Source organism: Podarcis filfolensis (genome assembly GCF_964270895.1).
Source record: "Podarcis filfolensis genome assembly, chromosome: 2".
Classification (NCBI taxonomy): domain Eukaryota; kingdom Metazoa; phylum Chordata; class Lepidosauria; order Squamata; family Lacertidae; genus Podarcis; species Podarcis filfolensis.
In genome coordinates, this window is record NC_139605.1 from 9,447,268 (window position 1) to 9,473,169 (window position 25,902).

Sequence of the window (25,902 nt, forward strand, 5' to 3'; positions counted from 1 at the left end):
TAAGGCATTATCAGATAACCTGACAGGAAAAACAACAACATTCAAATTTCTGTTGTAGACCACCTTTTCTGTGATGTAGGTATGATGTTTGTGGGGGGTGGTCTTGGGTTCCACCCCTTCTGTGATGTATGTATGATGTATGGAGGGGTGGTCTTGAGCGCCTGGGAAGGGAATTTAAAATGTCTATATAAGGGCAGGCTGTTATGTACTGAGTTGAATAGGATCCAAACTGCAGCAGTCTGATTGGTCCTAGAACAATAGGATCCAAAAGGCAGCAGTCTGATTGGTCCTAGAACAATAGGATTCAGAATGCAGCAGTCTGATTGGTCCTAGAACAATGCAGCAGTATGATTGGTTGGCAGGAACCACCCAATCATGCTCCAGATAGAAGTGAATCCACAACCTGATTGGCTTACAGTAGAATTCCGGAATTAGCCAATCATGTGTAGCCCGTTGTGTAAATAATGTATATAAAGCAGATACTTTGAGGGGACTTTCATATTCATTCCTCCTCACCACTATGAGCTGAATAAAGAGCATGAAATCACTTTGCGACTCTGAGTATATTTCACAGGCACACCTTTGTTTGGGGTTCTTTCTTCCCTCCTGCGTGTGGGGAGTGGGGACCCTGTTGCAACTGATCAATAAAGATCAAGCTTACTAGCTGCTTTGCTTCTCAATATTCTTTGGTTGGCCTCTGCTATTTTCTCCTACCAACAGGGAACCCACGTAAGGACTCTATACAGGTTCTTGGATACCCCATAAGGGAAAAAGGGCAGATTTTGTTTACAACAGAATCACAGACTTGTAGAGTTGGGAGGGTCTCCCCAAGGGTCATCTAGTCCAACCCCGCACAATGCAGGAATCGCAGCTAAAGCATCTATGTCAGATGGCAATCCAACCGCTGCTTAAACACCTCCCAGGCAGGAGTGTCCACCAACTCCAGAGGGAGATTTTTCCACTGTCAAACAGCTCTTACGTTGACCTTTTTCCTCTGCCAACCTCCTGGCCCTAATTTTTGCTGGCTGCCTGCTCCTGTAGTTTGCTCTGGGTGCTGAGGGCTGCTGGCAGACCTCCCATTCCCCAGCCAGAGCTACAATTCCTGGAGTACCCTGACTGTTAAAACCGCTCAGAATTGTGAAGGTTTGCAGAATGCGACGTGGGAGTGGAGAGAGAAAGAGAGTACTGCCCGGCGCTCCAAAGGTTAAACCAATTGAGTTGAGGTTCCTAGAGAGGCAGGAGAGAGAGAGAGAGAGGTGGGGAGTGCTGGGGAAAGAAAGCGAAGTGGGCAAGGCAATAGTAAAGCAAGCTCCTTTTTATGTTCCAGGAAGGGGACTGAGCCTCCTGAGATCAAAGAGGTAAAGCCTCAGCGTTGGGTGAAAGATGCTTGGATCCTGTATGCCTCCCTCTGGCAACTGCTGCAGCCCAGCTGGTGTCAAATGCATGGCTCTGCTTTCCTTTGCACCACATCAGAGAGGCTGAGAGGGGGATCGTGTCCCCTGGGCACCCCAGGACCTCCAGAAACACGGCCCAGGCTTGCGCCCCCCCCCGGAAGGCCACTTGGGTGCTGCAAACGCAGCAGAAACAACCTGAGAGGCGGCAGGGAGGGGACACCCCAAATTGCAAGGAAGGGGCACAGTTTTGCGCTCTGCAGCAAGGGGAGGTAGGTCATGGGGGGTTGATGTGTCCAAATCCAAAGTGGGCCCCAAATATCTGCATTCTTTCCATTGCAAGAGCCTCTTGAATGCTTCACCCTCCGTTGCCAACCGCAAGATTAGCTCAGCCCTCACTGAGAGGGAGCTGAGGAGACCTGCAGGCTGAGAATGATGCAAAGCTCAGCTCACGGGCTGGGTGGGTGGGTGTTCTCATGGACTGTCTGCAGTGAGCGAAGGTGGCAAAAAGCAAGGGGGGTGGACGTGATCCCTTCCAACTCTATGATTCTGTGGGTAATAATAATAATAAATAATAATAATAATAATAATAATTTATTTATACCCCGCCCATCTGGCTGGGCTTCCCCAGCCATAGCTGTCAACGTTTCCCTTTTTTAAAGAAAAATTCCAAATAGGATTCCATATTCCAAATAGGATTCCTCGCAAGAAAAGGGAAAAGTTGACAGCTATGAACCTTCCCTTCCTCCAAAGCGCTGCAGGTTGTTTGGGTACCAACTAAAAAAAAAAATGACTTACTTCATTTAGCTTTCAAGTGTCTTTCTTTTTCAATTTCTACCTTGAGGTCATTTGCGCTAGGTAAAAACCAGAGGCAAGTTAACCAGAGCGCTTAGTGCTTAATTTGATTCAGTCAGTTTATTAGTCATAGACCAGCATTTAACCCTGTAAGCTCTATAGTAATAGTAATGGTAATAATAATAATAATAATAATAATAATAATAATAATAATAAATAAGCTGTAAGGGGTCAACTGGATACCTTTCCTTTGTTTTGGACTTTTTTGTCATTATTTTTAAATGTAAAAATAATTTATTTATTATTATTATTTATATATTTACTATTTTAAAATATAAAAATAATGGATATTCTAATGCATACCACAATACAGGAACTGCTGCCAAACATTCATTGTGAAAAGTAAGTACTGTGATGGTTCTGCTGTGTTTCGCAGTGCACAGCTGCTGCAGATGTGGCTTTTCGAGCTTTGGCTTGTGCAAAGTGACTGAGAGATTTTGAGCTTTGTCATTCTGCATGGGTTGTGAGCCTCACCATAATAGATCACAAGTATTTTTTATTTTTGCTTCTTCAGTCATACTTAAACCAGTTGTAAAATGTGTCCTTGTGAGGGGCACCATGGATACGCCCAATGAGTCCTAGATACGCCCAATGAGTCCTAGGAACGGTAGTGTCTCCCTTCCCACCGAATTTAACAAACTACTACCCCCAAGAAACCTTGGGGAAAGCCATGTGCTTTGAATGTGTTTTAAATGTATCGTGTGGAGGCAAAAGAAAGAGGGGGGTTTGCCCTGCCGGACTTAAAATTGTATTATGAATCAGCGGCTTTTTGCTGGCTGAAAAACTGGCTGCTTCTTGAAAACACAGACATTTTGGATTTGGAAGGGTTCAATAATAGGTTTGGCTGGCATGCATATATATGGTATGACAAGGTTAAAATTCACCAAGGTTTCAAAAACCATATTGTTAGGAAAGCACTATATAATGTTTGGATTCGGTATAAAGATTTGTTCGAAAACAAAACCCCTAGGTGGTTGTCACCAATGGAAGCTAAAGAAGTGAAAAAACTTAATATGGAATCTAAATGGCCAAAATACTGGGAAATTATAGAACAAGAGGAGGGAAAAGTGAAATTGCAGAGCTATGAGAAATTGAAGTCTAAAGTAAGAGACTGGCTTCATTATTACCAGATAAATGAAGTTTTCAAACAGGACAGGAAAATTGGCTTCCAGGTGGAGAGATCAAAATTAGAAACAGAATTGTTGGAACCCAATACTAAGAATTTGTCAAGAATGTATAACTTGCTGTTGAAATGGAATACACAGGATGAGATGGTTAAATCAGCTATGATTAAATGGGCACAAGACATTGGTCATGACATTATGTTTGCTGACTGGGAACAGTTATGGACTACTGGTATAAAGTTTACGGCATGCAATGCCTTAAGAGAGAACATTATGAAAATGATTTATAGGTGGTACATGACCCCAGTCAAGCTTGCAAAAATCTATCATACGCCCAATAATAAATGCTGGAAATGTAAGGAAACTGAAGGTACTTTCTACCACCTTTGGTGGACGTGCCCAAGGATCAATGTCTTCTGGGAAATGAACTATAATGAAATTAAGAAGGTACTTAAGTGTACCTTTCATAAGAAACCAGAGGCCTTCCTCCTGGGCATGGTGGGCCAATTGGTGTCAAGGAAAGATAGGACGTTTTTTATGTATGCTACAACAGCAGCAAGAGTTCTTTTAGCAAAGTATTGGAAGACACAAGAACTACCCACGCTGGAAGAGTGGCAGACGAAGGTGATAGACTATATGGGACTGGCTGAGATGACTGGCAGAATCCGCGACCAAGGGAAAGAGACGGTGGAAGAAGATTGGAAGAAATTTAAAGTTTATCTTAAGAACTGTTGTAAAATTAATGAGTGCTAAAATGTCATGGGTAATGTAAAACAGAATTGCAGTGACAAATAATTGGGTAAGAGAAAAAGGATTAAAGAAAGTGAATTATAAGTAATTGAAATTAGGGGTTGCTGGAAAAGTTTAAAACAGGGATGCAGAAAAGGGAGATATGGGGAAGTCATTGAAATAAGGTTTAAGAAAAAGAGGTTATGAAATTATACGTGTTTATATGTTTGTTTGTTTATGTGTTGTTAGTTGTATGTGTTTTAATATATGTTGGAAAATCAATAAAAAAAATATCTTAAAAAAAAAAGTATGGCGTGGAGGTGACATAGGCATGTTGCTTTGTTGTGAGTGTGTGTCTGAAAGGATTTGCCTCTTTCATTTTTTGGCACTGCAAGATATTAAGGTGAACCAGCTGAGAAGGGTGTATGATCTTCAAGGTCTCTCTCATGCACAATTAAAATAATAATATTTGCAGGGAGGCTTATTGTTATTGCTTGTTACTGTGGTATGCGTTTCTGTGCTTTTATGTCGTAAACCACCCTTTGATCAAGGGTAGTATAGAAATGTAAGAAATATTAATAATCAAATAAAAACTAGACACAAATCTCTTCAGTTATAGCACCCTTTCATTCTTTGCTGGGAACCATAGTAATATTTTTTTATGCCCATGGGCGTTTATTTCTTAATAGAGAATTTTCTTTATTTTTTCAGGGGCTAGAATCCTTTGAGGAGGCAGCTGTGTATTTCACCAAAGTGGAGTGAGATCTCCTTGATCCAGGCTAAAGAGCTCTTCAAGAAAGGCATGCCAGAGAATTGTGGGAATATGGCCACTCCGGGTAAGGATTCCTTTCCCTTGGTCGATACATGTTTATTGATTTATTTTATATATTTATTATATTTCTATCCCACCTTTCCTCCAAGGAGCTCAAGGTGGTGTACATAGCTCTCCTCCTCCCCATTTTATCCTCACAGCAACCCTGTGATGTAGGTTATGCTTAGAGGCAGCTACTGGCCCAAGATCACCCACTGTTGGTCCTTTTTGTGATATTTCTCAGGGCTCTGTAGGGATGCCAGTGTGGAAATGGGAGGCTGGGCCATGTGCTCTGGACACGCCTTCCCTGCTACACTGTGTTAGACCTGGCCTTGGCTGTTGCCACACACACACACACACACACACACACACACACACACACACTTCCATTGAGGGAGAAGTGATGCTTGCATGGATGTGAGTGTAATGCTATATCCTCCTGTCGCAGCCTTTTGGCTCTTGGTAGGATCTAAGTGGAATTTAATCCTCCCTTTCACACACCCATTGCAAAAAGAAAAGAAAAATATGAATGCATGTAGAAAGCTAGCTATCAGGGAGCAAGTCTTACCAAGCTGTGTCCCTGTTGGCTTTGTGTGTGTGAACAGATTCGTTGCTTTCTTTTATTTTCGTTTTTGTGTGCCTTCCATAACGGGAGCACTTGCCCTGCAGCCTGAAATCACACACTGCCCAGGCCTATTATGGGAGCGAATTCCATAGTTAAATTATGTGTCATGTGAAGAACTTTCTCTTGCCATCCTGAATCTTCCAACATTCAGCTTCCTGGGCTGACCCAGAGTTATAGTATTATGATAAGGGGAGAAAATCTCTCTTAATCTCTCTCTCCATCATGCATTGTGTTATTTGCTTCATATACCTGCTTTATTTGCCATTTTTCTTGCCTATAAAATTTGGTTCGTTGTCACATTTCCTCTCAGGAGAGTTGCACCACCCTCTCAGTTGCTTTCAAGGTCCTTTATAAATATACAGAGTGCATATGTTGCTGGGGTTCTGATACACACAAACACCCTTATTATATTAAGTTGCAGAAATTGAGATCACATTTGTATCACAGAAGAAGAAGAAAAAACCCTCATCCACCATTTTTACACCTACTGAACTCAAGTAGGAAATGAACCAAAAGGAACTCAGGTTATTTTCTGAGACAGTAGCATATTCATACAGGTTTCAGGAAGGGGAGATTTTTGAGTTTTTAAAAATAGTCGCTGGTAATTGTGCTTGTTGAAATCCTTGGTTACTGCATTAATCTCTTTATGGGATTTCCACCCCCCAAGCAGGTGATGAGCAAGACAGCATGAATTATACGAACCCACCTGTGATGTCACTAGAAACAACCCAAGCTGAAGCCGGAACAGAGATATTTGGAAATCAAATGGAACAAAAGAGGCTCAAGGGAAACCATTCAAAGAATGTGAAGATGCCCAGCGCTTCTCAGGATGCTGGCATCCACAAACTTCTGGCCGCACAAGATCAGAAAGGAAAGAGAAGCGAAAATATTCTAGTAGAGGAGGAAATGTTAAAAAATGAATCAATATTAAATGGACACTGCAGAAAACAAACAGGAGAGAAACCGTATAGATGTATGGAATGCGGGAAAAGCTTCAGCGTGAGCAGTAGTCTTGCTACACATCAAAGAACCCACACAGGCGAGAAACCATATACATGCCTGGAGTGTGGGAAAAGTTTCATTGACAGTGGAAGTCTTTGTGCACATGCAAGAACCCACACAGGAGAGAAACCATATAAATGCTTGGAATGTGGTAAATGCTTCAGTGTAAGTGGAAGTCTGGCTTCACATCAAAGGACCCATACAGGGGAGAAACCATATACATGCCTAGAATGTGGAAAAAGCTTCAGTGTGAGCGGTAGCCTTGCTTCACATCAAAGAATTCACACCGGGGAGAAGCCATATAAATGCATGGAGTGTGGAAAAAGCTTCACTGTAAGCAGTAGCCTTACTTTACATTTAAGGACCCACACAGGGGAGAAACCATATGTATGCATGGAGTGTGGGAAAAGCTTTAACAAAAGTGGAAACCTTAATACACACCGACAAACTCACATGGGCGAAAAGCCATATAAATGTTTGGAATGTGGAAAGACCTTCAGTCAACATCAACACCTCACTTCACACGTAAGAACCCACACAGGGGAAAAACCATATAAATGTATGGAGTGTGGAATGAGCTTCAGTGATGGTGGAAGTCTTACTGCTCACAAAAGAACCCACACCGGAGAGAAACCTTATAAATGCTTGGTATGTGAAAAGACTTTCAGTCAGTGCGGAAACCTTACTGCACATCAGAGAATCCACACAGGAGAGAAACCGTATCAATGTATGGAATGTGGGAAAAGTTTCAGTGTGAGTGGAAGCCTTTCTGCACATCAAAGAACCCACACAGGAGAGCAACCATATAAATGTGTGGAGTGTGGAAGGAGCTTCAGCGTGAGCAGTAGTCTAACTTTACATCAAAGAACTCACACAGGCGAGAAACCCTATAAATGTAAGGAGTGTGGGAAGAGGTTTAGCAAAAGCAGAAACCTTAAAATACATCAGAAAACCCACACAACGAAGAAACCTGCCTGAGGTCTGTTCCTCAGACTTTCAGACTAAACAAGCTAGGCCTTAGCAATTGTGTGGGCATAGCTGGTACAGAAGCAGGATTCATAACACATAGCCCTTCATGGCCTAGGACCTTCGTATCTACAGGACCACCTCTCCCGGTATGCCCCACGGAGGACCTTAAGGTCCATAAATAGCAACATCCTAGAGGTCCTGGGCCCTAAGGAAGTCAGATTAGCCTCAACCAGAGCCAGAGCCCTCTCAACACTGGCTCTGGCCTGGTGGAATGCTCTGTCTCATGAGACCAGAGCCCTGCAGGATCTGATTTCTTTCCACAGGACCTGTAAGACAGAGTTGTTCCACCTGGCCTTCGGCTTGGAATAAATTTGATTCCCTCCCCCTCTTCTTTTTTCCTTTCTCCTCCTGTGATGGAACTGCTATTTGGGGACTTCTCTGGCTTTCTTCTGGCCCATGTAGGACCAGTCTGGAAAGTTAGCCTTGGTGAAGACTTGACGTTTTCATCCACCAAAAAGTTTTTGATTTGAGTTTCCATTGAAATGAGGCTGTATTTTAATGTTTTAATGTATTTTAATCTTGTTTTTAAGTTGTATTTCAATCAATTTGTTTTTATATCGGGTGTTAGCCGCTCTGAGCACGGTCTTGGCTGGGGAGGGCGGAGTATAAATAATTTTATTATTATTATTATTATTATTGTTATACATACTGATGTGCAGGGAGAGAGGGCCCCAAAGGCAACCAAGGCCCCAAAATAACTAGGACTGCCTAAAGAAGACCTGTGATAAGCTGTTATTGCAACAAAGGCCCAGGAGAGACAGGTATTTTTGCTCCTTATTAGCCCTCCTTGTTACTTGCTAGGTGGCTGGGAGGGGGAGTATCAATTGTTGCTGAGGGCCACCAAAAAGGCCTGGAGGGCCACCTGCTCTAGGTGATTCAGCTAGGTAGACATGCAAATAGATTAGTCCCACTGGGTTTTCTGCCCTCTTAGCTCCGTGAAGAAAGGTTAGAATCTGCAAGAGAAAACCTGGTAAAACAAGTCAAGTCCTTTGTTAAAATAATTGCCCTCACTGGTCTCATCAGCATCTTGAAGAGTTAGGTAGGAAGATATGTGTTGGCGTAGTGACAACTGAAGATGCTTCCAGGAAGGAATAAGCACCTCACCACCCACCCCTCACCTGGTTGCATGCCAAGTCATCCTAGGGGGAGTTTGTTTTGGTGTGTGATGCTGGAAGCTGGAGACTGACGCTGGAAACCTAATGGGAAAGCAAGATGTGAGTGTTGGTGCTGTGAGCCACCGCATCCTTTCTTAAGGCTGTATATATGAGCAAATAAAACCATATATCCTAAAGATAACCATCGTATTTATTCCAAGGAATTGGGAGGATGGTTAAGCATTGGGATGCCTGGATTCTCTTGTAGCTCAGATATCTGGGGGTGGAGGGCAACAAAAAAATTTCTGTGTAGTTTTACAACATTTCATTTCATTCATTATACGTGGAGAACAAAAGCTGCTGTTCTTTATTGTAAAGGAATAAATAAAAGGTTGCAAAAACACACGGAAAACAAAATTGAGAAGAGAGGGGAACATTACTTAGAGAAATATTTGCCTAATGGCAAAATTCAATGCATTTCTGGGTAATTTTATGCCAGAGGTTATTTTTGTTTCCCAAAGGGAAACAGTAAGTGGTAACTAGCAGAAATTTGGGGTCATTGTACAGGTGACAGTTTGTGAGAATGTTCTAGAAGGACTACCCTCAGACACAGTCAGACCAATTGAGTTTTTGACATAACCCTCCCTCTTCAGCTAACAAATAATCAAGGGCTTCCAACTGTTTTGCAATATTGCCCCTCTCATCTGGGCCATTTGTGTGGCTTTGAGATCTTCGCATCAACACAAAGAAGCCTTTCTCTTCTGATCTTTCATATTTGTCAGAGTTGAAAATCCCTGTTCACAACAATCTGTGATTGTCCTCACAGTTGGAAGGACCCCAAAGGTCATCTAGCCCAACCCCCTGCAATGAAGGAATCTCAGCTAAAGCATCCATGACAGATGGGCGTCCAACCTCTGCTTAAAAACCTCCAAGGAAGGAGAGTCCACAACCTCCCAAGGGAGACCATTCCACTGTCTAACAGCTCTTTCTGCCAGAAAATTCTACCTGGTGTTTAGTTGGAATTTCCTTTCTTGTAACTTTGAGTCCTACCCTCCAGTGCAGGAGAAAACAAGCTTGTTCCCTCTTCCATGTGACAGCCCTTGAGATATTTGAAGGTGGCTATCATATCTCTTCTCCATGTCTTCTCCATGCTAAACATACCCAGCTCCTTCAACCATTCCTCATAAGGCTTGGTTTCCAGACCCTTGATCATCTTCATTGTCCTCCTTTGCACACTTTCCAGCTGGTCAACACCCTTCATAAATTGTGGTGCCCAGAACTGGATATAGGAAGATCTCCAAGGTTCCTTCCAGTTCTATGATTTTATGCCTTTGGATGAGGTTAGATTTCCTTCCCTCCAAAACACACGTTTCCCCTTTGCTCTAAAAATTGGTCTCTCTGTCCCACTTCTTCATATGTGATTGGGGCAGGTCTCTTTCTGCTTTTTATTTTTTTAAACGTACCTCCCAGCTACATGCCAGCTTAAAAGTTCTGTGCACGGGCAAAACTCTCTAGAGCACGGGTCAGCAAACTTTTTCAGCAGGGGGTCGGTCCACTATCCCTCAGACCTTGTGGGGGCTGGACTATATTTTGTGGGGGGGGGTAAATGAACAAATTCCTATGCCCCACAAATAACCCAGAGATGCCTTTTAAATAAAAGGACACATTCTACTCATGTAAAACACACACTGATTCGCAGGCCGGATTTAGAAGGCGATTGGGCCAGATCCGGCCCCCGGGCCTTAGTTTGCCTACCCATGCTAGAGAATGAGATTCTAGTCCTCCAAGGGTTAAACCCACAGAGACCTGGTTCCTGGAGAGGCAGGAAATGTCATAACGGGGACGATAATATCGGGTGCACTTATATGGTGGTTGTTATTACAGTATTGTTATGATTGTTATTCCCGGAAGGGAAAGAGGCTTCCTGGGATTCCTTCGTGCGGAAAGGAGAGCTTTGTGCGCGTAACGGGCCCGGCAAGAAGGTAAAGGCTGCCCCGCTTGCGAGGAAGGGAGGCCGAGGCCCTGCTGTTTCGGGGAAGCCCCTCGTCTCCATAGGGAGGAGGAAGGCGGTGGAAAAGATTCAGAAAAGGGCAATAAAAAACGAGCAAGGGCGGGGAACGACTCCCCCACCCTGCAAGGAGCAAAGCTTGCAGCTTTCGGGACTCCTTAGTTTAAAGAAAAATATTGCTATTGTTATTATATTTATTTCTATCCTGACCTTTTCCAACATTGGGGAGGGGAGGAGTGGAATTTCCATTAAAAGGCAATTAAGCACTAATTAAAATTACAGCTAAATAGAGAGGTGAGTAAGAAGTGACATGTTAAGAAAATTCTGCATGGCAGGGAGAAAGTGGCTAGAAAAAGGCTTTCCACCCCCCACCAAACCACTTTTCTCTTAAGTCCATTGAAGCAGATTCACGTGCAAACTGCAGAACGTTGAATGTTGTTTATTACAGCCAAACGGCCAGCATACTAAAACCAAATTTCTGCATAGTTCTTTACAAAAACAATAGAAACAATCAAGGTGGAATTTAACAATCCGTCTACTAAGTAAGTAGACTTTAAATGTGTATCCAAGGAAATAACTCCATTTTAAGAATGTAAAGAATAAGAAAAATTAACTATAAGCTGTAATGTTTTATAAGTGTTTGTGCAGCTGTGCAATCTTTTGCTTACTTTGACTTGCTATTGCACAAACTGTGGGACATTCCTACAGGAGGCCGCGATAGCCATGAACCTTAATGGCTTCAAAGGAGGATCAGATAAATTCATGGAGGCAGAGGGCTGTCATGGCTACTAGCCACGATGGCTCTATGTTCTGTCTCTACAGTTGGAGGGAGCAATGCTGCTGAAAATCAGTTTCTGGAGAGTGCTCTTGTACTCAAATCCAGCTTCTGTATTTCCCAGAAGAGGCATCTGGGTGGCCACTGTCAATCAATCAATCAATCAATCAATTTTTATTGTATATAACCAAAGGTCTTTACAATGGACAACAGAGAATAAAAGGAATCTTTCATCTAACTTTTTTGTGGAAAAAGTTCAGAGTAGAGCAAGGCACAAGTAAGGGATTTGTGTGTTGAAACCAACCAGGCTGCTGTTTTCTAAAGCTACTGTCAAAAGGCAGAGACTAAATTGTTTTATTTATTTATTGAATTTAATTTATATCTTCCCCCTTCTTGCTGAAGGAGCCCAGGGTGGCAAATACGTCAACATTTCAAAAACAAAAAAACAGTTACAGTTAAAAACATGACTAAAAACATTTATTTCATCCAGTGTGCTCGAGATTGCCCGGAACAGTAGTCCTCACACAACAAAGGCCTGAGTAAACAGGAATGTTTTCAAATTCCTCCTGAAAGTTAATAGTGATGGAGACAGGTGCACTTCATTAGGGAGGTCATTCCACATCTGGGGAACCACCACTGGAAAGGCCCTGTCACAGGGCAGCCCTTGATTGCAGCAGCACCAGCAAAGCCTCACCTGCCAGTTGTAAGATCTGAGATGACTGGAAAGGCACTCTTTTTGAGTCCCTAGCCATTTAGGGTTTTATGTGCTGGTACTGACACCTTGAATGGGGTCCAGTAGCTCAAGTGCAATGCTTTCAGGATTGGTATCACAAGGTCCCATTGGCTGCCCACTCACCAACCTAGCAGCCATATTGTGCACTTGCTGCAGCCTCCGGACCCTTCTTTCCAGTTATTTACATGGTCCAAAAATATGGGCCAGCTCAGGAGCGTTAAAGCCGTGAAACCCGAATGAGTTTCCCGAAGGATGAAACTGTTCTCGTCACCTTTCCTTCTCTACCCTGCCCGCAAATGGGGACATGAATGACACAATTTCACTGCTGCCCCGAGACCCAGACTCTCTTTCCTCACTTTTGTCTCCCCCACAGGCAGAACAATGGCATCAGGGGTGCCGTCTGGGCCATAACTTCCTTGTGGCACAGCGGAAGGAGCTGCCATGCACTCATCTCAGGTAAGAGAGGGATCCTCGTGGAGAGAGGTTGGGGACACCTTGAGGGTGTTAGATCTTCAAGGAATGTGCCTCTTTAGCTTTTGTTCTTAGGAGATGTGAAGTTGACCAAGTAAGGCTATGAACTCTGCAGTATCCCTTGCATGATGCCTTGAGTCCTGCAGAAAAAAATTAGGAAGTGCACACAAACCACCCGGTTAGTCCTTCCCCTTTCAAACTGGGAGCCCTGTTTAATACACAGAGATTTTTGTATACATGGGGAGTACATTTCTGAGTATAGGCCAGTATAGTGTGCTGTTGTTTTTCCCAGCAGCTGGTGTCCTTTGAAGCAGTGGCTGTGTATTTCAGCAAGGGGGAGTGGGATCTCCTGGGTCCAAGCCAAAGAGCTCTCTACAAGGAAGTCATGCTGGAGAATTATGAGAGTGTGGCCTCGCCAGGTAAGGATGTTTATTCATTTGTTGAGAGAAAAAAAATAAAACCCCACTGTCATGGTCAGACCACTTCCTGGTGAAGTTTGGGCTTCCATTTCCAATTTCCGCTAGGAATGAGGGACCAGTTAGGATGGTCTGCCCCGAGAGACCTATGGAGTGCAATGGATTCCTGAATGCTTGGGGGGATTTTTTCAGTGGTTAGAGCTGGTGACTAGCCATTGAATGGCATAATGCAGGGGAGCATTGATATGATCACTTCTGAGCAGCCTTTCCAATGCTGTGGAGTATGTCTGGCTACCTGGTATACTGAGGAGCTACGTGTCATGAAACTAGCCAAATGATGGCTACAACACAAATGGCAAAAGTCCCACTGCGGTTATGAGCTAGAGAACACAACCGTGTCTGCCGTGTGGCAGTGAAAATGTGAGGAGGGCGTACTTCGCTGCTTCCATTGCATCCTTCAGTAATTGCCTAATAATGCCCAACTCTTTTTCTTTGTAACATCCTAACTGGGAGTGGCAGAAGGCCCTCGACTGGAGTCTGGATACAGTGGTGGACTGGATTTGAACAAATAATATTAATACTAATTTATTATTTATACCCCGCCCATCTGACTGAGTTTCCCCAGCCACTCTGGGCGGCTTCCAATCAAGTGTTAAAAACAATACAGCATTAAATATTAAAAACTTCCCTAAACAGGGCTGCCTTCGGATGTCTTCTAAAAGTCAGGTAGTTGTCTATTTCCTTGATATCTGATGGGAGGGCGTTCCACAGGGCAGGTGCCACTACCGAGAAGGCCCTGTGTCTGGTTCCCTGTAACTTGGCTTCTCGCAGTGAGGGAACCGCCAAAAGGCCCTCGGTGCTGGACATCAGTGTCTGGGCTGAACGATGGGGGTGGAGACACTCCTTCAGGTATACAGGACCGAGGCCATTTAGGGCTCTAAAGGTCAGCACCAACACTTTGAATACCTCAGCTCATATATTTGGAAGGAAATTAATGAATGAGAGAATGCCTGAATATTTTGTCTGTTTCTTTGAAAGAAATTCCCAAACCAGACCTCATCTCCCGGCTGGAAGGAGGTGAAGAACCATTTGTCTGGATCTGCGAGGAAGGAGAGAGATTGGCAGGTATGTGCTTCAGTTTGTGGTGGGACCTGGTCTTGTCTGGGTAGTCAGGCAGATTCCTTGATGATCTTGCTCTTTAAACTTGTCAGGGGTAATCAGTCTTTATGTCTAATGAAATCCTTGATTTTGGCTTTGAAGTCCTAACAAAATTGGCTTTTTTCCTGTGTTTTTTTTCCTCCAAGGAGGTGATCAGTACAACAGTGAAAACTCTAGTCAGCCAGCAGGAACATGCAAGCAGAAAGCAGGGAAGGAGATGCTTGGAAATCCATCAGGACAAAAGAGACCTGAGGGAAATCAATCAAAGAATGGAAGGAAAGAATCCTCTACTTCTCTGGGTGCTGGTGACCTTGAACTTCTGAACCCAGAATATCACCAAAGAAAGCAAACAAAAAGGTGTCCCGTCTTTGGGGAAATGATCAAAGATAAACCAGTACTAAATAGATACCACAGAACCCCCACAGGGGTGAAACTATATGATTGCATGAAGTGTGGGAAGAGCTTTAGAGATAGGGGAACTCTCACTAGACACTGCAAGACCCACACAGGGGAGAAACCATACAAGTGCATGGAGTGTGGAAAGAGCTTTAGAGATAGGGGTAGTCTTACTGAACACAAAAGAACTCACACAGGGGAGAGACCATATAAATGCTTGGAATGTGGGAAAAGCTTCAGTGCGAATGGAAACCTTAAAGCACATAAAAGAATCCACACGGGGGAGAAACCATATAAGTGCATGGAGTGTGGAAAGAGCTTCAGAAACAGTGGAACTCTTAGTGAGCATGAAAGAACTCACACAGGGGAGAAACCGTATAAATGCTTGGTATGTGGGAAAAGCTTCAGCGTGAGTGGAAGCCTTAAAACACATGAAAGAAAGCACACGGGGGAGAAACCGTACATATGTATGGAATGTGGAAAGAGCTTCCGTGACAGTGGGAATCTTGTCATACATGCAAGAACCCACACAGGAATGAGACCGTATAAGTGCGAAGAGTGTGGAAAAAGTTTTAGTGTGAATGGAAGTCTTACTAAACATAAAAGAATCCACACAGGCGAGAAACCATATAAATGTATGGCATGTGGAAAGAGCTTCCGTGATGGTGGAACTCTTAGAAAACATGAAAGAACCCACATGAATGTATAGACTAGAAAAAGTTCAACACTGGTAGAAGCCTTTGAGGGGGATTCCCCATCTAAGAGAAAAACCATATAAATGCAGAGTTTGTGGAAATACTTCTGTTCGGAGAAGCCTTGCTTCACATCAGAGAACCCCCATAGGGAAACCATAAAAATGCATGCTACATTGAAAGAACTTGAGAGACAAATGTTTGATACACATTTTTTTTAAAAATAGATGGGAGAAAGTTATCTAAGTTACATTTCTCACACCTGTGTTAGGAGCTAGGTTGTCATCTGAAGTGATAGATATTCTCTTGTCAGAATGGACACATCTGGTGAGGCTACTAGTCCAGTGTTAATTTATATAGCCCCATAGTATTCTTATAAGCCCTTTAATTTAGACAGACACATATATATATATATGGACAGTAATATAAACAGTAAAAAGCATTAAAGAGTCCTTCAGATCTTCTTGATCTCTTTTTCATTCTTCAAGTAAAATATGGCCAGGCCACATTTTGAATCCATGGCAAAAACTCACAAATTCAGTGTTGGCAAACCTTTCCCGCTCACTCCATTTGCTTGCTTAACTTCAGGATGACTACTAGATTTCTCTTTCTTCTGCAGCTTTTTGGAGCCCAGCTGACCTTTCACCCTCTCTTTCAGAGAGTTTGAAGCTGGTTTTTTTTTTTTTTGCCATTTCCCTCTGAACCAGTCCTTTTGGATATGGGGCTTCAGGAATAATTTTGATCAGACTTAGCTTTTTATAGTTTTTAGCATGAAATAAGAAGAGTGTCTGTCTGTGTATACATATATAATTTGCCCTCCCCGTCTAAGTTCTTTGGATCCTAGATTCACCTCTTAAATCTTCAAAGAATCCACAGAACCTTTCAAACTCCTGCAGTTATAAAATTCATGTCTTAACGTTTTTTAAAAAGTGACTGAATAGTGAAAATGTAGCAGGGCCACTGACCGGTTTGACCTGTTGGGAGTAATTTAGTAAATGAAATCATTACTAGTTTGTATACTATATGGCTTCTAATAGACATTTTATTCAATGGTTCAAAATTTCCTTCTATTTCAGTATAATTATTATGCTCTTCATATTTTGTGTCCTGTGTAATTCTTGTATCCTATTTTTTCCCTTGCACTCGCAGTTTCCCAGGATTCCTTTTTTGTGCAACGTGCATATTACTGTTTTTGATAATATTATTATGTAGATGTGCTTCATAAACTGAAATTCACTTATTTCCTGCTATTATAGTTTAAATACATTATTCAAGCTGATTTCAGCTTCTGGTCAGAAACCTTCCTGTGGACTGGGGCAGATTAAGGATCTGACTGTCAGATGTCACCAAGCCTAATGGTGTTTCTGCTGACCACATGCTACACCTGAACTTGTGTATGGGGAGTGATATTTTGAGATCTTTGGCCCAGAGTTGTGACATGCCATGCCATAGGAAGTTGCACTGTACATCTATACTGGTGTATTAGGGTGTGTTGAATTTTTCAACTTTCCAATTCAAAAAATGAGGGATGCTAAAAAGTTGTAACATGACTTGAGAATTCAAAAGATATTTTGGTTAAATTGATATAATTTGCTTGGTAAGCAAAATGTGTGTAAAATTGCATAGAAATCATTAAAAATGATTGCTAAGTACTTGCCATTATTATTATTATTATTATTATTATTATTATTATTATTATTTAGCTTTGCCTGACATTTTCAGAAAGTAAAAATAAAATTCTTTGGGTTTCCAACAGCAGTTTATGTGCTTCTTTACCAAACATAGACTCACCGAGCTAAATGTTGTCCAATCAAAAAGAACAGCAGGCTTGAATTCCTTACAGCCAAAAAACATTTTTAAAAGACCCATCACTGAAGAACTGTGCAAAAATTTATTGGGACCATGCAGTGATGGCAAAAACTTAACATAATAGATCCAAAGCGCAAAATCTAAGATGGGATTTTTGCGGGGGTCAAGATTGAATATATTTATGTAGTATTGTAAGAGACAGAGATTTCCTTCCTTTATTTGTTACGGGTTTAACATGTTTTTTTTGGGGGGGGGGATAAGGAAACTTAATAATTATTACATTATATACTCATTTATAATTCTGGGGTCAGTTACCCTGAGTTGGAAAGCATAACTTCATCTGTTTGCATAAGATTTCCCATATGATGTTTGCATAAGATTTCCTATATGCTTTGTGGCTGAACTGCTCCCTGGTTTGACGGATGCATAAATTTGATGTATAAATGCATCAAAAGCAACCACAACCCTTCAAAATTTGCTTCCCCCTGGAATGAAGAACGACGCGCGCGCGCGCAGGGCGCCGCTTTGCGAACAGGGAGGAGCTGAGAGATGCAGCCCTGCGAGGGTTAAACAAACCGAGCTGTGGTTCCTAGAGAGGCAGGAAGTTTTGAAAGTGGGGGAAGACCGCCGCCGACGCACCTCCATTTGGATTCGGAGGAAAGAGGCTCGTCGTCGGGATTCCCAGGCGAGGAGCGGCGGGCAGGAGACGAAAGAGGCGGCGAGGTGCCACGCGGCGGGCGGCGGTGGGAGACGCGGAGCTTGCATTTGGGGGGAAGGCTGGGGAGGGGAGTCGTCTTAATGTTTGAGGCTGATGCGCCCAAATCCAGCTGCAAAAGGAGGCGCCCCGCAACAGCTGCACTTTGAAGCCTCTCTTCCCCCTTGTTCTGGGCGACCGTGGTTTTTACGCACGCGCGAGAAGGGAAAGGCCCTTGGGTGGTGGTGAGTCACCCCACCTCCAAGTTTCCCTCTGTCACCCCACCTCCAACCCCCAAGCATAATCAGATTGGGGGGTATAAGTAATTTATTATTATTATTACTATTAAATGTTGATGCTCAGAACCCCAGATACACGTAGCCTCAAATTAGATACCTATTCCCTCCCCACTCCGCCTGTGCTTTTGTATAAATTAACAGCTTCTTATGTTCCTTTGCACGTGGGAAAGTTTTCAATGTTTGCCTCTAGGCTTGAGGGAATGGGAAGGCTTTGTAGAAACAGGAGTGGATAGAATATGACATCAATATATTTGGATTGATGAGGGTGTGTGTGTGATAGAGAGAGAGAGAGACAAGAGAGTCCCAGGCAGGACAATATGGAATAAATTTAAAGGAGGGCGAAGTGAAATTCATTTTAATTATGTGAAAAGCCGTGAAACCAAAGTGTGAAAGTCTTGCCCTCACCATTCAACTGAAATGTGAATAGCTCCACTTCTCAGTTGCCCCCAGATTGGGGTTTTCCGTCCAGCCGTGTCCCAGAGATGGCCTGGTTTACCCCTTCTTTCTCTCCCTCTCCCCCATGACAGAGCAATGGCATCAGAGGCCCAATCTGGACCATCGCTTCCTGGAGCTGAAGTGGAAAATTCTGCCATGGACCCATCTCAGGTAAGAGGTAGGCTCCTTGTGGAGACAGGCAGGGCACAGCCTGGGTGCCTCCCTCTGTTGGGCTGCGAGGTTTGCAGGAAATGTGTGCTGCCCCTTCTCTGTTGCTGCTACAAAATGTCTAGGTGACCCAACATAAGCTATGAACTCTGCAGTGTCTCTTGTGTAATGTCTACAGTCATGCAGAAAAAAATTAAAGCTTTCCTAGCTGGATTTTGCAAAGCTCTCTGCCATCGGTGTCCACTTTACATTACATTTTGTACAACACCTCAGGATGTAGAGTGGTACCTTGGTTCTCAAACTTAATCCGATCCAGAAGTCTGTTCCAAAACCAAAGCATTCCAAAACCAAGGTGCGCTTTCCCACAGAAAGTAATGCAAAATGGATTAATCCATTCCAGACTTTTAAAAACAACCCCTAAAGCAGCAATTTAACATGAATTTTACTATCTAATGAGACCATTGATCCATAAAATGAAAGCAATAATCAATGTACTGTACTATAAAATAAATAAGATTGTAAAGGTAAAGGTACCCCTGCCCGTACGGGTCAGTCTTGACAGACTCTAGGGTTGTGCGCTCATCTCACTCTAGAGGCCGGGAGCCAGCACTGTCCGCAGACACTTCCGGGTCACGTGGCCAGCGTGACGAAGCTGCTCTGGCGAACCGACACCAGAGCAGCACACGGAAACGCCGTTTACCTTCCCGCTATAAAGTGGTACCTATTTATCTACTTGCACTTAAGGGTGCTTTCGAACTGCCAGGTGGGCAGGAGCTGGGACCGAACGACGGGAGCTCACCCCGCCGCGGGGATTCGAACCGCCGACCATGCGATCGGCAAGTCCTAGGCGCTGAGGTTTTACCCACAGCGCCACCCAATAAGATTGTAGATGATAACATTTAAATCAACTTTTTTTCTTACCTGCACTGATGATAGTCATTGTTTCGATGGGGGGCTTTTATCCATTTCCACAGTCACACAATCAATCAATCAGTAGCTGAACTGGGTTCCACACAGTCACAAAAACAAATTAACCGGAAAAGCCTCAAAAACAAAAATGTTAAATATATAGCAAAAACAAAAGCGCCAGATTTAATGCATTCTGGAAGTCCGTTTGGCTTCCAAAATGTTCGAAAACAAAGGCGCAGCTTCTGATTGGTGCAGGTACCTCAGAAACAATAGCTGATAGCTGCATTGGACGTTCGGCTTCCGAAAAACGTTCAAAACCCGAAACACTTACTTCCGTGTTTTTGGCATTTCAGAACCAAGGTACCACTGTATGTAGAACATGATTAATAAATAACATTATTAATAATAGCAAGAGAAATAAAGCTACCAGGTTAGCCCTTTTATTTTCATGCTGAGAGCCCTGTCAGATATACGTTTATTATTTTATCTACATAAGAGTTCCTATCTGAATAGAGAATCTATCTTTTCCTTTCAGCGGCTGGTGTCCTTTGAGGAGGTGGCCGTGTATTTCAGCAAGGGGGAGTGGGATCTCCTGGGCCCCTGCCAGAGAGCTCTCTACAAGGAAGTGATGCTGGAAAATTACACAAATGTAATGTTTCTGGGTAAGGATGTCTTGTCCCTTGGTTGACAAGTGCTGTTGCTAATGCATCTTACGTAGGTTTGGATCTAAGATAAATACTGTTACAGACTGACTTAACTCTGAGGCAGACAGCAGCGCAGCAGAACAGACCTGCTGCTCTAACTGTTAGGATGGTTCATAACTGTACCAACTGCCGTAACTGCCTCAGGTGCATGACGTCACAGAGCTCTAAAGACCTTGTGAGCATTAACCCTTTCCTTAGCATTTGGAGTGCTTTCATTTCACAGTCTTCATGTATCGCTTTGGAGGCTTCCCAGAGGCAGTTCGTAGGCCACGGAGGGAATAGGGAATGCTGGACACCATGCTGAGAGGTGTCCAATATTTGAAGTTGCTGCTGCTGCTGCTGCTGCTACATTATCAATGAACTGGACTTAATGAACACTGGGTGCCCAGTTGCCCCGTCATACTCAACAAGAAGAGGGTGCAACGGACTAATCTCCCGCTACATTTGGGAGGGGGTCAGAGCAGTGGGTGAATTTGAAATGCCTGAATATTTCGTGGTTATTAGTCTGCCTTGTTTCTTTGAAAGAAATTCCCAAATCAGACCTCTGGCTAGAGAAAGGGGAAGATCCACTTCTGAGGGACTGTGAGGAAGCAGAGAGATTGACTCTGTGATGGGTCAGTTCTTGTCTGGGTGTTCAGGGCATTCCTTAATTCTGTGTTTAAATTCCTGGTAGACATAACTTAAGGCTTCCTCCTTCCCACTGATGTAGATTTGACACTCACTAAGTCTCCCTTAGTTAAAACTAGGGAACCACTGGCTCTCTAGAACAGGCATAGGCAAACTTGCCCCTTCAGATGTTTTGGGACTACAACTCCCATCATCCCTGACCACTGGTCCTGTTAGCTAGGAATGATGGGAGTTGTAGTCCCAAAGCATCTGGAAGGCCAAGTTTGCCTATGCCTGCTCTAGATGTTGCAGAACTACAACTCCCATCAGCCCCAGCAAGCATGTCCAGTGGCTTGGGCCTGATGAAGCAAGGCTTCTTTTATGTTCTGCTCACCTTCCTTATGGGACAGTCTGATTCCCCTCCCTCTTTCAGTGTTTAGGTTCCATTTCCCCATTAGATATCGGATTCCAGGGTTGAGTATTTGACACACACACAATCTTTTGAATTTCCTTGTCAAAGCAGCTAGCAAAAGCAGAGAACTGTTTTGCAAACAAAGGCACATCGCTTCACACCCTACCTTAAAACAGAGGTGAAGACCCTCTGGCACAAAGGCCTAATTAGGCCAGCAAGACCTCCCCATATGGCCCATTGGTCTGCTTGGGTTAAACTATGCCCACCTTCCCTGCACCTGACAATCAGCTGATGAGTGGCCCCTCCAAAGTGCTGTGCATAGGGGTTATTGTGAATTCAAGTGATTGACAGTTGAATGGCCCCATCCACCTGTCAAAGTTGGCCCATTGGGAGTAGGAGAGGTAAGTATTGGGGACCACTTCCCTATCCCTTCAATGATAACCATTTTTATTTGCTCGTCTCATTCCCCATTTGGTGTACCGGAATATCCGCAGTCTGCTTTGGACTATGTAACTGTGTTGTTTCTCACCATCTACTTTTTTAAAAAATTACCGCCCATTTAATAGAATCCATAGAACAGTTACCTTTTTTCAGTTTGGTGTGTCCCTTCTCCTAGCCTTCTTGCAGTTTCATACCCCCCCCCACTTTACATAACCTCGTGGAACCCCATTTCATTGTTATATCAGAGGAGAGGGCGTAATCCACACATGCACACACTTCTGTGTCTTTTTTAATCAATGGGAAATAAATAAGAAAGGCATTAATGCTGTTGAGTAACAGATTCAAAAGGTGACATAGGTTTCGGCAGGGTGTGCAGAGAGGGGAGGGGACAACCTAGGAAATCAGAAAAAAGAAAAGGGTATTTGGGCTTGATAACTCATGATGCTTTTAACATTGAAGTCCTAACAGGAAATATGTGTTTTCCTTTTATCTCCAAATAGCTAATCAGCAGGACAAGAGTTACAGTGAGCCACTGGAAGCAGGCCAGCATAAAGCAGGAGAAGAGATGTTTGGACATCAAAGGGGGAAAAATAGGCTAGAAGGATACCGATTGAAGAATGGGAGGAAGAATTTTTCTATTTCTCAAGGTGCAGATGACCATGAAGTCCCAAACCCAGAAGACCACAAAAGAAATCAACTGAAAAAGTGGATAGTGTATGGGGAAATATGCAAAGATAAATCTGTATTAAATAGACATTTCAGAACCCGCACAGGGCAGATCCTATATAAATGCACAGAATGTGGAAAGAGCTTCAACAAGAGAGGAAACTTCATTGTACATCAAAGAACCCACACAGGGGAGAAACCTTTTAAATGTATGGAGTGTGGGAAAAACCTCAGTGATAGGAGAAGTCTCATTGTACATCAAAGAATCCACACAGGGGAGAAACCATATAAATGCCTGGAGTGTGGAAAGAGCTTCAGTGACAGAAGAAGTCTTTTTGTACATCAGAGAACCCACACAGGGGAGAAACCATATAAGTGCATGGAGTGTGGAAAGAGCTTCACTGTGCATCGTAGCCTTACTTCACATCTAAGAACCCACACAGGGGAGAAACCATATCAGTGTATGGAGTGTGGACACAGTTTTATTGACAGAGGGTATCTTGCTAGGCATCAAAGAAGACACACAGGAGAGAAACCATATAAATGTATGGAATGTGGAAAGAGCTTCATTGAAAGGGGACATCTTGCAAGGCATCAAAGAAATCATACAGGAGAGAAACCATATCAGTGCATGGAGTGTGGAAAAAGCTTCAGTGATTCACGAGCTTGTTCTAAACATCAAAGAACCCACACAGGGGAGAAGCCATATCAATGCAAGGAGTGTGGAAAAAGCTTCACTCATAATGGAAGCCTTAATGTACATTTGAGAACCCACACAGGGGAGAAACCATATGAATGTGTGGTATGTAGAAAGACCTTCACTCAGAGAGATCACCTTATTTCACATCAGAGAACCCACACAGGAGAGAAACCCTATAAATGCTTGGTGTGTGGAAATACCTTCACTCAGAGGAGTAACCTTATTTCACATCAAAGAACCCACACAGGGGAGAAACCATATCAATGCATGGAGTGTGGAAAGAGCTTTAGTGATAGGAGAAGTCTTACTGTGCATCAAAACACCCACACAGGGCAGAAACCACATGAATGCACGGAGTGCAAAAAGAGCTTCAGTGACAGGAGAAGCCTTATTGTACACCAAAAAACTCACACAGGGGAAAAACCATATAAATGTATGGAGTGTGGAAAAGGTTTTTGTGAAAGAGTGTATCTTGTTAGACATGAAAGAAGGCACACAGGAGAGAAGCCGTATGAATGCTTGTTGTGCACAAAGACCTTCACACAGAAGGGTCACCTTATTTCACACCAGAGAACCCACACAGGAGAGAAACCCTATAAATGTTTGGTGTGTGGAAAGGCCTTCACTCAGAGAAGTAACCTTATTTCACATCAAAGAATACACATAAGTGAGAAACCATAAAAATGCATGGAATGTCAGAACTCCAGCAAAAACAGAAACCTTACTATAATTCACAGAACCCACATAAGGAGGGAGAAACTTGTCCTAGTGCCATTTTTCTTACCTAGTGGCCAACTTAGCTAGCACTCAGTCAGGATCAGGGGTATAGCTGGTATAAAAGCAGAATCCACAGCACTGATTCTGGAAAGGCACCGATTCCATGGAAGACCAATTAGTACCAGGAACTGGAAGAGAACCTGAAACAACGCCAAAAGTTCCCAATAGCATTGAAGGAATTGGACATTTTTAAAAAAATAAATAAATCTTTATACAGTTCAATTTAGGAATTTGTAGTTGTACCCATCACTGGTCGTGCAATGGGATCTCGCCTTCCTCTCCCCAAATGCTTCTAACATCTACTGTGGAAGGTCCCTCAATCCTTTGGAGCAAGTTTTGAGAGCACCTGGGGCAGAGATGTGAAGTCCCAGAAAAGAACTTGGAAATCGGGGTGACATGACATAGGTTTTCCCCCTTATTTTTTCCTGGTTTCCCCCAATATTTTGGAAACAAGTGTCGAAGTGGGGGGAGGGTGGATTCCAGAGTTTATCCAGGCCTTCACATCTCTAGCCTGGGAGTGGGGCTGCAGGGGAAGGGAGAGGAGAGTTCTATTGCTTAAGGTATTGGTATATTGATCTTTATTACGGCCATTGGCCCATCACACGACAGTTTCCCATACCAACATAATGTACTTAACCTCCAAATTTAAAACCGCCAAAAACTTACAAACAGCAGACAAGAACCAAAGCAAAACAAAAAACAAAGGACCAACATCATACATTACAATAAATTTGTAACATAAATATCGCCCTCTGCTTATAAATTAGTAAAAGACATCCATGGTGATATCACCTAAATACAACCTAAAACATAGATCATAGTTTAAAGGGATTATCCGAGCTGCACAGGAGTCCGTTTCTCTTCTTTAGGGATAGGACGCTGATCAAGAATCTGGCAACCATGAGTGATCTTAGGGGGTCATCATCATTTAATAGATATCTCAGTTTGGCTTCATTCGTATCATCGGCAATTCCCTTTAGATATTGAGCGAGAAACGTGCTCCTGGCCGATGAGTGAAGAGCACAGTCAAGAATTATGTGATGCAACGATTCCGGTGCCCCACAATTACAATCACATAAGAGCGATATCTGTCCATTGGAGAATCTATTTCTCAGCACGTTCGATGGGAAGGTGTTGAATCTTGCCTTTACAAAGGCATATCTATGAGCCGAAGAAGTCAAGGAATTCAAATAGTTTGGGAGCCTTAAGAGGGGTAATAAACCAAGGTTTAGAGGTGAGCAGGTACGATTGCCCAATATCATTTTCTGCTGCAAGTCCATCTCCTCTAGTTTACAGGTTACTGTTCTTTTAGCTGGAACTATATCCTGCTCTAGTAATTTGGATGGGGAGATTCCCATTGCCGTAATTTTCAGTTGTAAATTTTTTACCCATGGGCTCTGGAAATCATCTCTCCACATACATTGTATCAAGTACAAGTTTGGGAGACTGTGCCATAGAGATAGCCAGTGACAAAGTATGTGCTTCCACAGAGCGTTTTCCAGGGATACAATATTAAGTTCTATGCGTAGCGCTGAATTACTTACACAGTTGGGCAGTTTCAATATCCCTCTTAAAAACTGATTTTTAATAACCTCTAAGTGAGATAAGTTGACAAAAGTCCCCCAAATTGAGATGGCATAAGCAATTGTCGGGATCACCTTGGCCTTGAAGACTTTCAGCGCCGATGGGATATGAAGGGCCCCATCGGTGAAAAAAAATCGCAAGATCGCCAAGGAGATAGCTTTGGCTCTGTTTGTAGCATAGGTTACATGGGCCTTCCATCTAAGGTTATGTTGTAACCAAACTCCCAAGTATTGGAATCTATAGACTTGTTCGATGACTCTCCCATCAATTCTCCAATTATGGAGTTTCCGGCTCTTTGAGAAAACTAGGACTTTAGATTTTCCATAATTAATTGTAAGGGAATTTGCGTTACAATATGATCCAAAAACTTTTAAGGCCCTCATAAGACC

At 43.1% G+C, this 25,902-nt stretch overlaps 4 protein-coding genes across 13 annotated transcripts in view; all 4 read left to right on the forward strand.

The window, feature by feature from the left end:
* LOC310756497 (tigger transposable element-derived protein 1-like) overlaps positions 1-25,902 on the forward strand; it is a 796,241-nt gene that overhangs the window by 129,084 nt on the left and 641,255 nt on the right. The window lies entirely within an intron of this gene.
* LOC310757094 (uncharacterized protein) overlaps positions 1-25,902 on the forward strand; it is a 508,648-nt gene that overhangs the window by 124,910 nt on the left and 357,836 nt on the right. The window lies entirely within an intron of this gene.
* On the forward strand, positions 1,231-15,522 carry LOC310756959 (uncharacterized protein). Of its 10 annotated transcripts, none has more exons than XM_083601957.1 (5): positions 4,811-4,935; positions 12,550-12,632; positions 12,940-13,066; positions 14,102-14,188; positions 14,368-15,522. In XM_083601957.1, exons 2-5 carry the CDS (start codon positions 12,618-12,620, stop codon positions 15,324-15,326), a joined length of 1,188 nt encoding a protein of 395 aa, XP_083458083.1. In that variant the 5' UTR covers positions 4,811-4,935; positions 12,550-12,617; the 3' UTR covers positions 15,327-15,522. The 10 variants fall into 10 exon arrangements, with proteins under 10 accessions (XP_083458079.1, XP_083458080.1, XP_083458081.1 ...); XM_083601960.1 differs by having other exon boundaries at positions 12,943-13,066; XM_083601959.1 differs by lacking the exon at positions 4,811-4,935 and adding an exon at positions 10,490-10,642 and having other exon boundaries at positions 12,943-13,066.
* LOC310756749 (uncharacterized protein) lies at positions 17,746-24,159 on the forward strand. The gene is made up of 4 exons (XM_083601410.1): positions 17,746-17,861; positions 18,639-18,717; positions 20,159-20,285; positions 22,287-24,159. Exons 2-4 carry the CDS (start codon positions 18,643-18,645, stop codon positions 23,831-23,833), a joined length of 1,749 nt encoding a protein of 582 aa, XP_083457536.1. The 5' UTR covers positions 17,746-17,861; positions 18,639-18,642; the 3' UTR covers positions 23,834-24,159.